Here is a 14,853-nt window from a genome sequence, read left to right on the forward strand (position 1 = left end):
TGACAATTCCTTCCATATTTCCTCATGATTAGAGATATGAAATACAATGTTTGATCAAAAGTAATACATATAATTAATTTCAAAAAAGGCTCATACATACAATATCACAAATATCAAAAAGTATAAAATATAGGAGATTAAACTAAATTGTACATTCCATTTTTAGCAATCATCTCTGCATCATTAATTACTGAAAGGCTCAACTTGGACAAACATGTTTAAATTCAGGACTTTTATTTAAACCCAAACCTAAATAAATGCAATCCTTCCAGGTTTTTTTCTGATTTGATAATCCTTTTTATGCTCTTTTTGGTATCCTTCTGACAATTTGCTCTGTGAAGAGATAGGAAGGCTATTTGAAAACAGGAGTGATATTTTAATGGAAGACTTCAATCAACACAATATAAACTGGGAAACTCAAGCAGTTTAGAGTCAGAATTGGTAAACAGAGTGTACTTTTATATAGGAATAAAAGAGCTTGCATTTATATATTTCAGAACCTCAGGATGTCCCAAAGCACTCTATAGCCAATTAAATACTTTTGAAATGTAGTCACTGTTCTGACGTTAATTGGGCGATAAATATTGGCCGAGACCCAGCGAGAATTCTCCCTGCTCTTCAAATAATGTCATGGGATCTTTTACGTTCTTAGGCAAGCTATTGGAGCCTCAGCTTAAAGTCTTATCCAAAAGAGGGCACCTCTAAGTGCTGCTCTGAAGGGTTAAGTGAGACCAAAGTTGTCCAACATCTGGCCCACAGGCAGAATCTGGCCCGCCAAAGGTTTTGATCCTGTGTGACTGACAGCAGGCTGCCCAGGGCTTGGCTTTGATTGACAGCAAGATATACTAGACAGGAAAATAGCTATTGGAGGAGAGGCGTAGCTTGGCTTTGATTAATGGCTCTCCTATTAAAGTGTACATCAGGCAGAGGGGGTGGATGTGGCCTGCGTCTGACAGATGGTGGACACCTGTGATTGGTCACTGTCAGCAGGCTGCCCAGGCATGGTGAACGCTGATTGGCAGTTCATGGCACAGGAATCGGCTGCCCCTGCTGTTTTTGGCTGCTTCAGAGAGTGAGCGAGTGAATGGGAATGGCTGTTGTCAGGAAGAGGAAAAGAGAGGCCAAGGGGAGAGCAGGAAGCGGGCCACTGGGGAGGAGGAAAAGAGAGAGCGAGAAGGGGAGAGGGAGAAAGTGGGAGAGAGATGGATGCAGAGGGCAGCAAGAGAGGGGAGAGAGAGGGACACGGGGAGGGGAGGGGAGGGGAAAGAGAGGGGGACACAGTGGTGGAGGGGAGAGGACAGAGAAAGAGATCAAGATCACTCCTGACAGATGGGCATCCATCCAAAAACTCCACAATGCTACATCAAGTGTGCAGGCAGACATTAACTACTTGTGCAAGCAAAAAACAATGCCAGGTATCTCACTAAATCAGTGTTCAACAGAGTGGCGAGAAAGTAAGTTAATAAATTGGTCTTCTCATTTAAAGCTTGTTCACAAAAATGCATACTTTTTGTTTTGATTAATAGTAAGAAAAATTTACAAAGCCTTTAACCTTTCCAAAATTTGCTATGTAGGACAAAAATTGTAATGTGGCCCCTCACACGATAAGGTGGACACCCCTGGCCTAGACTATATGCTCATGTCTCTGACGTGCGACTTGAACTCACAACCTTCTGACTCAAACTTTGTGGCATCACTGGCTGAAATTGCAGATCCTTTCTGCCCTGCAAAGTCAGAAATTGGGGGGTATAAGAACAGGAGTTGTGGGGTGAGGGGAAGGCACAGAAACTGAGCAATGGGGTTGTGGATGGAGGAAGAAAGGATCGAGAGAGAGGGGGTCGAAGATAAAGAGGAGTCAGTGGGAGGTGGGATAGCTTGAGATGGAGACTGATGATTCTCACTGGAGGAACTAAGGAGGGAAATGAAGAGAAAGGTCCTTGAACTGAAAACTATTAGACCATGGGATGTTTCACCAAAAGGGGCTAGTGAGGTAGAAACTAGGCATTTACAAGGGTATGGAGTATTTGAAAGGAAATTTTTTTTTAAAAATCTGGGGAAATGGGGTTACAGGAGAGTGGCACTGGGAACCGAATGACCTCTTCCTGTGCTGTAATTTCTATAATTTTATGAATCCTCTCCTGTAGAGTCCGAGCTCAGAGATGGGTTTAGAAATAAAAGCAAAATGCTGGAAATCTGAAATAAAAACAGAAAGTGCTGGAAATATTCAGCAGGTCAGACAGCATCTGTGGAGAGAGAAACAGAGTTAACGTTTCAGTTTTAGAAATGTTGTCTCTGTGTTAAGTTTAGGAAGATGTGGCCCTGTGAGAAGAGCCGAATCTCACACAAATCAAATATCAATCAAGTCTCCTCTTTAACAAATTCTTCCAGAAGCCCTCGTTTATGGTGGTGTTTTCTTACTTCTTTGAAATTCCGACCCTTTGAAATGTGCAGAACGAACACTGACATCTTGAAACCAGCCGCTTGCTCGAATTATAAACGAACTCGCTACTGCGATTGCGCACATGATATGTCTTAAATTATCAAAAATGTGAAGCATAATTTTATTGAATATATCTTAGAATATAATTTCACGAAGGACTATGCTTAAATCAAACAGAGATTTTTAAAAGCGCTTAATTTAAAAATTATCCCAAAGGTCACTTCCTGTTAGTGAGCACTCCCACAACCCAGAGGCCGGGTCCGAATCCTTCACGTGTTGCTTGTAAAATGGCGGATCTGCAGATGAAAATTATCCGCAAGAGATTACAGAAGAAAAACGCAAAAATTAAAAATATCAATTTAACGGCTGGCGGAAAAGGTGAGTGTTACGGGTGGGAGGGAGAAAAGGACTGAGCGTCGCCTCTTAATCGAGACACCAGTGGGTGTGCGCGAACGGCCGAGCCTGATCCCCCGCCGCGCCCCCCCCCCCCCGCCGCGTCCCCCACCCCCCCTCGCCGCGTCTCCCCCACCCCCCCTCGCCGCGTCTCCCCCACCCCCCCCCCCCGCCGCGTCCTCCACCGCCCCCCGCCGCGTCCCCCCCCCCTCGCCGCGTCTCCCCCACCCCCCCTCGCCGCGTCTCCCCCACCCCCCCTCGCCGCGTCTTCCCCCCGCATTTGACCCCAAGATGAGCTTCTGACCTCATATTTGTGCCACCACTAAGACCACCTGTTCCCACCTTTGTAACATTGCCTGACTTCACCCCTGCAGCAGTTCATCTGCTTAAACCTTCATTCATGCTTGCGTTACCTCTAGACTTGACTATTCCACACACTCCTGGCTGGTCTCCCACATTCTGCTCTCTAAACCTGAGGCCACTCAGCTCCTGACCTCATTACAGCCTTGGTTCAAACATGGACAAAAGAGCTGAACTCAAGAGGTGAGGTGAGAGTGACTGCCCTTGGCATCAAGGCAGCATTTGACCGAGTATGGCATCAAGGAGCCCTAGCAAAACTGAGGTCAATGGGAATCAGGGGGAAAACCCTCCGCTGGCTGGAGTCATACCTAGCGCAAAGGAAGATGGTTGTGGTTGTTGGAGGTCAATCATCTGAGCTCCAGGACATCACTGCAGGAGTTCCTCAGGGTAGTGTCCTAGGCCCAACCATCTTCAGCTGCTTCATCAATGACCTTCCTTCAATCATAAGGTCAGAAGTGGGGATGTTCGCTGATGATTGCACAATGCTCAGCACCATTCGCAACTCCTCAGATACTGAAGCAATCTGTGTAGAAATGCAGCAAGATCTGGACAATATCCAGGCTTCGGCTGATAAGTGGCAAGTAACATTCGCGCCACACAAGTGCCAGGCAATGACCATCTCCAACAAAAGAGAATCTAACCATCTCCCCTTGACATTCAATAGCATTACCATCGCTGAATCCCCCACTATCAACATCCTAGGGGCTATCATTGACCGAAAACTGAACTGGAGTAGCCATCTTAATACCGTTGCTACAAGAGCAGGTCAGAGGCTAGGAATCCTGAGGCGAGTAACTCACCTCCTGACTCCCCAAAACCTGTCCACAATCTCAAGGCACAAGTCAGGAGTGTGATGGAATACTCTCCACTTGCCTGGATGGGTGCAGCTCCAACAACACTCAAGAAGCTCGACACCATCCAGGACAAAGCGGCCCGCTTGATTGGCATCCCATCTACAAACATTCACTCCCTCCACCACCGACGCACAGTGGCAGCAGTGTGTACCATCTACAAGATGCACTGCAGCAATGCACCAAGGCTCCTTCGACAGCACCTTCCAAACCCGCGACCTCTACCAACTAGAAGGACAAGGGCAGCAAATACATGGGAACACCACCACCTGCAAGTTCCCCTCCAAGTCACACCCCACCCTGACTTGGAACTATATCGCCGTTCCTTCACTGTCGCTGGGTCAAAATCCTGGAACTCCCTTCCTAACAACACTTTGGGTGTGCCTACCCCACATGGACTGCAGCGGTTCAAGACGGCAGCTCACCACCACCTTCTCGAGGGCAATTAGGGATGGACAATAAATGCTGGCCTGGCCAGCGACGCCCACATCCCGTGAATGAATTTTTTAAAAAATCATCCAAAATTGTGCTGTCAATGGCTTAACTCTGACCAAGTCCCCTTCCCATGTCACCCCCGTGCTCGCTGGCTTACATTGGTTCCCAGTCAAGCAATGGCTCGATTTTAAATTTCTTATACTTGTTTTCAAATCCCTCCCTGGCCTTGCTCCTATCTCTGTAATTTCCTCCAACCCTAGAACTCTCAGATTTCTGCGCTGCTCGAATTCTCGCCTCTTGAGCATACCCAATTTTGATCATTCCACCATTGGTTGCTGCACCTTCAGTTTTCTAGGCCCTAAGCTCTGGAATACTCTCCCTATGCCTCTCCGCCCAGCTACCTCACTTTCATCCTTGAAGACGCCCCTTAAAACCTGCCTCTTCGACCAAGCTTTTGATCATCTGTCCTAACATATCCTTATGTGGCTCTTTGTCATATTTTGCTTTATAATGGTCTTGTAGAGCGTCTTGGGATGTTTTATTTTAAAGGTACTATATTAATGTAAGTTGTTGTAGATTTTGGAAATCTGAAGCATAAAACATAAGAAATAGGAGCCTGAGTGGACCTGACAGCCCCTCAAGCCTGGTCCGCCATTCGATACAATAATACTGACCTTCTGCCTCAATTCCTTTTCTGCCTGTTCCCCGTATCCTTTGATTCCTTGAGCGATCAGAAATCTGTCTATCTCAGCCTCGAACCTACTCAACAATGGAGCATCCACTATCCTCCCTGGGTAGAGAATTCCAAAGATTCACAACCTACTGAGAGAAGAAATATCTCCTCATCTCAGCCCTAAATGATCGACTGCTTATCTTGACACTGTGCCCTGTATTCTAGGTTCCCCAGACAGGGGGAACAATCTCTGTGTTTATCCTGTCAAGCCCCTTCAGAACCTTGTATGTTTCACTGCGATCACCTCTCTTTTCTAATCTCCAGACAGTATAGGCCCAATTTATTCAGCCTGTCATCATAGGACAACCCTCTCATCCGAGGAACGTTTGCAATACAGCCTCCATGGCGAGTATATTCTTCCTTCAATATGGAGACCAAAACTGCGCACAGTGCTCCGGGTGCAGTCTCACCAAAGCCCTGTACAATGGTAGAAGATTTCCTTGTTCTTGAACTCTGGTCCTCTTCCAATAAAGGCCAGCATGTCATGTGCCTTCCTAATTGCTTGTTGTACCTGGCTGCTCACTTTCTGAGAACCTTGTACACGTACACCCAGGTCTGTCTCAGCATCAACATGTAAGAGTTTCATGCCTTTTAAAAAAAATCTGTTTTTCTATTATAACCAAAGGGATTGGTGTCGCAATTCTCCACATCATACTCCATCTGCCACCTTGTTGCCCAACCTCTCTATCTCTTTGTGCCCTCCTCACAGCTGACATTCCCACCTAACTTTTCATCGTTAGCTAACTTGGATAAATTGCTCACGTTCTCTTTGTCTAAGTCACTAATATAGTTTGTAAATAGCTGAGGCACTGATCCTGCTGGCACTCCACTAGCTGCAGCCTGCCAACTGAAAAATACCCTGTTTATCCCTACCCTCTGCTTCCTGTCAGTTAACCAATCCTCTGTCCATGCTAATATATTACCCCCAACTCAATGACGCAAAAATAATGCTAGAAATATTCTGCTGGTTAATTACCATCCCTGGAAAGAACAGACAAGTTAACACTTCAGTTCTGACAAAGGGTCTAAACCTGAAAGTACCTCATCAGTTAACATCACAGATGTTCACTGGCCTGAGTGTTTTCAACATGTTATGTTTTTCTCAGGTTCATTTTCGCACCTGGTAGAACCTCCTCCTTGGGTTGCTTCATGATGTCACTGGAATTAAACTCTATAAAGAACATTCGGCTGCAATTTTCAGAGATTGGAGTACATAATTGCTACTTCATGTAGTACTGAGAGAATGCTGCACTGTCGGAGGTGCAGTATTTTGGATAAAATGTTGAACTCAGCCCATGTTTGCCCTCAGGTGGATGTAAAAGATCTCATGGCAGTACTTTGAAGAAAAGCAGGGGAGTTCTCAATGCAGTTCTGGCCGATATTTATCCTTCAATGTTATCTAAAGAAAAACTTGGATTTCTCTAGCTCTTTCTCGACTAAAGGGTGTCCCAAAGCACTTTCCAGCCAATGAAGTACTTCTGAAGTGTAGTCAGTGTTGTAATGTAGGAAATGTGGCAGCCAATTTGTGCACAGCAAGCTCCCACAAACAGCAAGGAGATAATGACCAGATGATTTGCTTTGTGATGTTAGTTGCGAGATGTATATTGACCAGGACACCGGGCGCAACCTCCGTACTCCTCTTCAAAATGGTGCCATGGGATTTTTACATCCACCTGATAGGGCATATGGGGCCTTAATTTTAATGTCCCATCTGAAAGGCAGCATTCCGTCTTCACAGAATTGTTACAGTGCAGAAGTGTCTGCACCAGCTCTCTGAAAGAGCAACTCCCTCAGTTCCATTTTCCTGCCTTCTCCCCATAACCTTGCACTTTCTTCCTTTTCATATAACTGTCTAATTCCCTTTAGAATGCTTCAGTTGAACCTGCCTCCACCATGTCCTCGGGCAGTGCATTCCAGACCTTAACCACTCGTTGCGTGAAAACGTTTTTTCTCGTGTCTCTTTGGTAAGAGAAGCAAAATACTTTAAATGTGTGCCCTGTCATTCTCAATCCTTTCACGAGTGGGAACGCTTTCTTTCTACTCTGTCCAGATCCCTCATGATTTTGAATACCTCTGTCAAATCACCTCTCAGCCTTCTCTCCAAAGAAAACTTCTCCAGTCTGTCTTCATAACTGAAATTCCTCATCCCTGGAACCATTCTCGTGAACCTTTTCTGTACTCTCTCCAACGCCCTCATGTCTTTCCTCAAGTGCAGCACCCAGAATTGGATGGAATACTCCAGCTGAGGCCGAACTAGTGTCTTATACAAGTTCAACATCCTTGCTCTTGTACTCTTTGCCCCTATTAATAAAGCCCAGGATACTGTATGCTTTATTAACTGCTCTCTCAACCTGTCCTGCCACCTTCAATGACTTATGCACATATGCACCTAGGTCCCTCTGCTCCTGCACCCCCTTTAGAATTGTACCCTTTATTGTACATTGTCTCTCCATGTTCTTCCTACCAAAATGAATCACTTCATATTTCCCTGCATTGGTCTTCATCTGCCACCTGTCTGCCCATTCCACCAAGTTGTCTATGTCCTTTTGAAGTTCTACACTATCCTCCTCACAGTTCACAATGCTTCCAAGTTTCGTATCATCTGAAAACTTTGAAATTGTGCCCTGTACACCAAGGTGTAGGTCATAAATATATATCAGTAAAAGCAAGGGTCCCACGACAAACCTCCCTCTAGCCCGTAAAACATCCATTAACCACTACTCTTTGTTTCCTGTCACTCAGCCAATTTCGTATCCATGTTGCTACCGTCCCTTTTATTCCATGAGCTACAAGCTTGCTCACAAGTCTGTTGTGTGGCACTGTATCAAACGCCTTTTGAAAGTCCATGTACACCACATCAACAACATTACCCTCATCAATCCTCTGTTACCTCCTCAAAAAAAACTCCAACTTAGTTAAACATGATTTTCCCTTAAGAAATCCCTGCTGGCTTTCCTTAATTAACTTGCATTTGTCCATGTGACTATTGATTTTGTTTCAAATTATTTTTTCTAGCATTTTTCCCACCACCAAAGTTAAACTGACTGGCCTGTAGTTGCTGGGCTTATCTTTACACCCTTTTTGCAATTCTCCAGTCCTCTGGCACCACCCCCAAGTCGAAGGAAGACTGACAAATTATGGCCAATGCCTCTGCGATTTCCACCCTCACTTCCCTCGGTATTCTTGGATGCATCTCATCCACTTTAAGTACAGACAGCCTATCTAATACTTCCTCTTTATCAATTTTAAACCCCGTCTAATGTCTGATTTACCTCCTTTTTCAACTTTGCGTAGGTTTCATCTTTCTCCTTGGTAAAGACAGATGCAAAGTATTCATTTAATACCTCAGCTGTGCTCTCTGCCTCCATGAGTAAATCCCCCTTCTGGTCCCTAATTGGCCCCATTCCTCCTTTTACCACCCTTTTACTATTTATATGCCTATAGAAAACTTTGGGATTTCCTTTAATGCTAGCTGCCAGTCTCTTTTCATGCTCTCTCTTTGCTTCTCTTATTTGCTTTTTCACTTACCCTCTGGACCTTCTATATTCAGCCTGGTTTTCAATAGTATTTTCTATGTGGCATCTATCATAAGCACACTTTTTCTTCTTTATCTTAATCTCTACCTCTTTTGTCATCCCGGGAGCTCTGAATTTGTTTGCCCTACTTTTCCCTGCTGCACTAGAGTGTCAGCATTGATTTTTGTGCTGAGTCCTGCAGTGGGACTCGAACCCACAACATTCTGACTCTGTGGGAGTGCTACCAACTGAGCTACAGCTGACACTCTGGTTATTATTACATTGCTGTTTGTGGGGGCTTGCTGTGCATAAATTGGCTGCCAAGTTTCCTACCTTGTAACAGTGACTAAACTTCAAAAAAGAAAAAAGTACATTTATTGAACCGTAAAGCGCTTTGGAATGACCTGAAATCGTGAAAGGCGTTATGCAAGTCTTTTTCTTTTCTTCATACTGTTCTTGGAGCTGATTCTTTTATAGTCAATTTCCAGCTCCAGCATATAGCAATTTAAGATTGTTTATCATCTGTAACTAAGTATAAGATCTGTGCTACTTGAACCTTCAATGGGTTTGGACTCTACTTGAACAAAATTAAACTTTATGTTGACAGTGGTCAAACAAAAGGAAGTGCAAAATGAAATGATGCAAGAGGCAGCAGCTGATGGGGACAACACTCCAAAAGTGTTGAAGAAAGAGCAAAGGCTTGTGAAGGATGAGACTGAACTGAAACCTGTATCAGAAATAAAAAAGAAAAAGAAAAGAAAGCTTACAACTAGCATCCAGGAAACTGGTGAGTTAATTTTATTTGAGTACTTCAGTAATGTCTATATGCAATAATTGGTCATTGAAATGATTAGAATGAATAAGAAGTTTAACTTGAAATTAGTCAAATGACCAATACTGCCATAATTAATTTGTAGGAAGTTCTGAAAATTAGCACACTTAGCGGTAGGTACTTGTCCCTGAATGATTTTCAGGTGTTTTTGTTGTTGGACATTGATGGGACTGAGATACAGATCAATTGCATGATTTCACTTAAACAGCACCACAGTCAAAGTTGCTTAATTCAAATTTTAGAACTAACTTACCACTTTTCTCTTATTTACATGTTTAATTCAAATTATTGGATAATTTGAATGTTGAATGTTTTCGTAAAATAACAACTTGGATTAGACTAGATTCAGCTTTATTTTGCCCTTGTAACGTAACTGCTTAACTGTTTGTGGATGATATAAGAGTTTTTAATGAGAGTGCACCATATAAAATGATAGCATTATGGTATTTTATATTGCTGAATTGAAGAACTAAATGCAACAATGGGATAGAACATTTTTCTGAATTCTTGGTTTACATATTTGAGAACTTCATCCTCTAAAATTGAGGCTCCTTGGTCTACCTATTACTGAGGTTCATAACTGATTTTTGTTACGATAGAAGTTAGTAATTGTTGAAAGAAATACCTTCTGGATAGGTGCAGCAAAAGAGCATCATCTAAATGTTCTTTTTATTCATTTGTGGGATGTGGGCACTGCTGGCTTGGCCAGCATTTATTGCCTATCCCTAAATTTAAAGACTGTTCATTGTGACTCATAGAATCATAAAATGGTGACAGCATATAAAGAGACCATTCGGCCCATCATGATGGAGGGTGTCTTTGTTCAATCAACCCTTTATTCCATTCTCATTGTGACTTAAGCACATATGTTTCCTTTGTAGCATAATATTTATATATTACTGACCTAGACTTGGGTATACAGGGCACAACTTTAAAATTGGCAGATGACACAAATCCAGGAAGTATTGTGAACTCTGAGGAGGGTAATGGTCTTTATGGTTGACAGGAGATTTAATAGAGATGCTCAAAATCATGAGGGGTCTAGACAGAGGTAGAGAGAAATTATTCGTATTGGCAGAAGGGACAAGAACCAGAGGGCACCGATTTAAGGTGATTGGCAAAAGAACCAATGACAACATGAGGGGAAATCTTTTTCACACAGCGAGTGGTTAGGATCTGGAATGTACTGCCTAAGAGTGTGGTGGTGGCAAATTCAATTGTGGCTTTCAAAAGGGAATTGGATAAGCACCTGAAGAGAGAATTTGCAGCACCTTGGGGAAACAGCAGGGGAGTGGGACTAGCTGGGTTGCTCTTCCAGAGAGTTGGCAGGATGGCCTCCTGTGCTGTAACCATATTGGCCTGGATTTTACAGACAGCAGCGTGCTGCTAACGGCCCAAAGCACTACAACCTTACCTGGTTCGTAGACTGTAGTGAGAATTTGCACCTTGCTGCAGCATGGTCCAACGTCAAAAGCATTTATGAGGCCTAGCAGTGTGGCGCATTGCTGGCAAAGCCAAGGCCCCATAGTGACATTACAAGCTGCAGACATGTTCCTTGAGGTCAGTCTTCAGCTCAAAGGCAGGTGAGTGTTTTATTTTGATTTTTCAACACTTTCAAACAGGTTTAAAGACTTCTATAAACTTTTAACGATTTAACAAACTTTGAACATAACATTCAAGGCTATGGACCAAGTGATGGCAAATGGTATCTCCAGCATTTCTTGGTTTTATTTCAGATTTCCAGTATCTGCAGTATTTTGCTTTTATTTAACTGTTGTCTAACTTTGTTTTATATTTTAATGTAGAAATCAAAAAGCTAAAGAATGCAGAACTGAAGGAGGATGTTGAGCTAGAGGAGAGCAAAGCTGGTGACTTAGAAGTGAAACAAGATCAAATGGATGAGGAAAATGAAGAGCAATCTGAAGATGGTGGAGGACCAACTTTGCCTTTGGGGTTGACAGGTGAACGTCTTTCTAAGGTTTACGTCTGTAAAATCTGATGCACTGCTACTATTTACAATAAGCTGGAATAATGTCAGCCAAAATCTCAGTAGAATGCACGTACTTCCTCTTCATCGCAAGTGTTTGGTTCAGATGTTGAAATTGCAGCTTTTCAGGACTGAATGTGAAGATGCAGTGGATTGATCAGGACTGGCAGTGGTGTTGTAGAGCTGGCTGTACTAGCACTCATATCAAATCTGATGTCATATATCGTCAGATGATGTCACCAATGACAGCATATCGATGAGCAGTAGCAGGCCAAGAATAGTTTCTTGGGGGCTCCTGTGGTAATGGCAGGGAAAGAAGCCCTTGCTAGAGGTTGCTTGCAATTGGATAAGTAAATGGGAAACCAATTGAGGCCAGTCGATTCAGCTAGACAACAGACGAGAGGTGTGTGATCATCTGTGTCAAAGGCTACAGAGAGGTCAAAAAGGACGAGGTGTACCACTATCACAGTAATATAGGATGTCACGTGTTTTTGATTAGGACTGTTCTAGTGCTGTGGGGGTTGAAATGCAATTTGAAATGGTTCAGATATGGAGTTCTGAAAAAATGGATGTAGATTTGGGAGATGACCTGTTCAAGGCCCCAAGGGAAAGGAAGTGTTTTTAAATTCGTTCTTTGGATGTGGGCATCGCTGGCAAGGCCAGAATTTATTGTCCATCCCTAATTACCCTTGAGAAGGTGATGGTGAGCTGCCTTGAACCGTTGCAGTCCATGTAATGTACGTACACCCCACTGTGCTGTTAGGGAGATTGGAGATGGGGCAGTAGATTGCAAGGACTGAGGGGCCAGGATAGATGCTTTTTTTGGTAGCAGTAATTTTGAAATGGGCAGGGTTTGAGGAGGAGGAAGAACCCTTTACAATGCTAATGTGCATGGAGGCAAGGAAGTGAAGTTGGGTGGTTAGCAATTTTGTGATAATGGGGTTGATAGAATATGTGGGTATCGTGTATGGTCAAAAGTTGCCTTGATGTCAAGGGCAGCTGCTCTCGCCTCTCCTCTGACATTTGGTTCTTGTATCCATGAGCGTAATGTAATCGAGAGAGAAGTGGTTCTGGTGGAACTGAACATTGTGTAGGTTATTGGTGCATAGTTGTTGCTCGATGGCACATTGATAAATCCTTACATCAGCTGATGATCAAGCCATGGCTGTTAAGATAATTTGTCAGGATAGAACATAAATGGGCAATCTTCCACATTTTATGGTAGATTTCAGTGTCATAGCTTCGATAAGGGAGTAGCTGGTGCACAGCGCTTTACCACCAGAGCCAGGATGATATAATTCTCCTCCTGACTCCTCAAAGCCTTTCCATTAGCTACAAGGCACAGATCAGGAGTGTAATGGAATGCACCCCACTTGCCTGGATGAGTGCAGCTCCAACAACTCTCAGACAGCTCGACGCCATCCAGGGTAAAGCAGCCCACTTGATTGGTACCACATCCACCACTTTAAACATTCACTCCCTCTGCCACCGGCGAGCGGTAGCAGCAGTGTGTATCATCACTATGGCTCCTTGGACAGCACCTGCCAATCCTGTGACCTCCACTACCGCCTTCTTTGGCCTCCGTGTCTCGAGAGACAATGGGTGAGCGCCTAGAGGTAGTCAGTGGTTTGTGAAGCAGCGCCTGGAGTGGCTGTAAAGGCCAATTCTAGAGTGACAGACTCTTCCACAGGTGCTGCAGATACAACTGGTTGTCGGGGCTGTTACACAGTTGGCTCTCTCCTTGCGCTTCTGTCTTTGTTCCTGCCAACTGCTAAGTCTCTTCGACTTGCCACTCTTTAGCCCCGCCTTTATGGCTGTCCGCCAGCTATGGCTATCACTAGCAACTGACTGACCACGTCGTGGGAATGTCACAGGACTTCGTCACGTTTGTAGACGTCTTTAAAGCGGAGACATGAATGGCCGGTGGGTCTGATACCAGTGACGAGCTTGCCTTGCAATGTGTCCTTGGGGATCCTGCCATCTTCCATGCGGCTCACATGGCCAAGCCATCTCAAGCACTGCTGGCTCAGTAGGGTGTATATGCTGGGGGTGTTGGCCGCCTCGAGGACTTCTGCGTTGGAGATATGTTCCTGCCACCTGATGCCAAGGATTCTCCGGAGGCAGCGAAGATGGAATGAGTTGAGACATCACTCTTGGCTGACATACATTGTCCAGGTCTCGCTGCCGTAGAGCAAGGAACTGAGGACACAGGCTTGATATACTCGGACTTTTGTGTTCCGTGTCAGTGCACCATTTTCCCACACTCTCTTGGCCAGTCTGGACATAGCAGCGGATGCCCTTCCCATGCGTTTATTGATTTCTGCATCGAGAGACTGGTTACTGGTGATAGTTGAGCCTAGGTAGTTGAACTTTTGAACCACTTCTAGAGCATGGTCGCCGATATTGATGGATGGAGCATTTCTGATGTCCTGTCCCATGATGTTCGTTTTCTTGAGGCTGATAGGCCAAATTCGTTGCAGCAGCAATCCTGTCGATGACTCTCTGCAGCCACTGTTCAGTGTGAGATGTTAATGCAGCATCGTCAGCAAAGAGGAGTTCCTTGATGAGGACTTTACGTACTTTGGTCTTCGCTCTAAGACGGGCAACATTTAACAACCTGCCATCTGATCTTGTGTGGAGAAAAATTTCTTCTTCTGAAGAACGCATGTGAGAGCAGTAGTGAGAAGAAGATCCCAAATAGTGTAGGTGCGAAAAGACAGCCCTGTTTCACGCCACTCAGGAGAGGAAAGGGGTCTGATGAGGCACCACTATGCTGAATTGTGCCTTTCATATTGTCATGGAATGAGGTGCTGATACTTAGTACCTTTGGTGGACATCTGATCTTTGCTAGTAGTCTGAAGAGACCACGTTTGCTGATGAGGTCAAAGGCATTGGTGAGATCTATGAAAGCAACGTAGAGGGGCATCTGTTGTTAGCGGCATTTCTCCTGTAGCTGGTGAAGGGAAAACAGCATTTCAACGGTGGATCTGTCTGCTTGAAAGCCACACTGTTGCTCAAAGTAGACACACTCAGCCAGCTTCTGGAGTCTGTTTAAAACGACTCGAACAAAGACTTTCCCCACTATGCTGAGCAGGGAGATTCCACGGTAGTTGTTGCAGTCACCGTGGTCACCCTTGTTCTTATAGAGAGTGATGTTATTGGCATCGCGCATGTCCTGTGGTACTGCTCCGTCATCCCAGCACAGGCAAAGCAGTTCATGGAGTGCTGAGAGTATAGCAGGCTTGGCACTCTTGATTATTTCCGGGGTAATGCCGTCCTTTCCAGGGGCTTTTCCACTGGCTAGAGA

The 14,853-nt window shown here is 44.5% G+C and overlaps 1 protein-coding gene and 1 long non-coding RNA gene across 2 annotated transcripts in view; one reads left to right on the forward strand and one right to left on the reverse strand.

Moving 5' to 3' along the window:
* Positions 1–217: 217 nt before the first annotated feature.
* Positions 218–2,506, reverse strand: LOC137371696 (uncharacterized). The gene is made up of 2 exons (XR_010975273.1): positions 2,419–2,506; positions 218–333 (listed from the first exon to the last, which is right to left on the reverse strand). It is a non-coding gene; the product is annotated as an uncharacterized lncRNA (long non-coding RNA).
* Positions 2,507–2,682: 176 nt separating this feature from the next.
* Positions 2,683–14,853, forward strand: part of ddx18 (DEAD (Asp-Glu-Ala-Asp) box polypeptide 18) — a 60,711-nt gene continuing 48,540 nt past the window's right edge. Inside the window, exons 1-3 of the mRNA XM_068035119.1 lie at positions 2,683–2,818; positions 9,335–9,514; positions 11,365–11,520. Of these exons, the coding sequence (XP_067891220.1) occupies positions 2,728–2,818; positions 9,335–9,514; positions 11,365–11,520 (427 nt within the window). The 5' untranslated portion in view covers positions 2,683–2,727. The remainder of the gene's footprint in view (positions 2,819–9,334; positions 9,515–11,364; positions 11,521–14,853) is intronic.

This window comes from Heterodontus francisci, chromosome 7 (assembly GCF_036365525.1).
Source record: "Heterodontus francisci isolate sHetFra1 chromosome 7, sHetFra1.hap1, whole genome shotgun sequence".
NCBI classification, from domain to species: Eukaryota; Metazoa; Chordata; class Chondrichthyes; order Heterodontiformes; family Heterodontidae; genus Heterodontus; species Heterodontus francisci.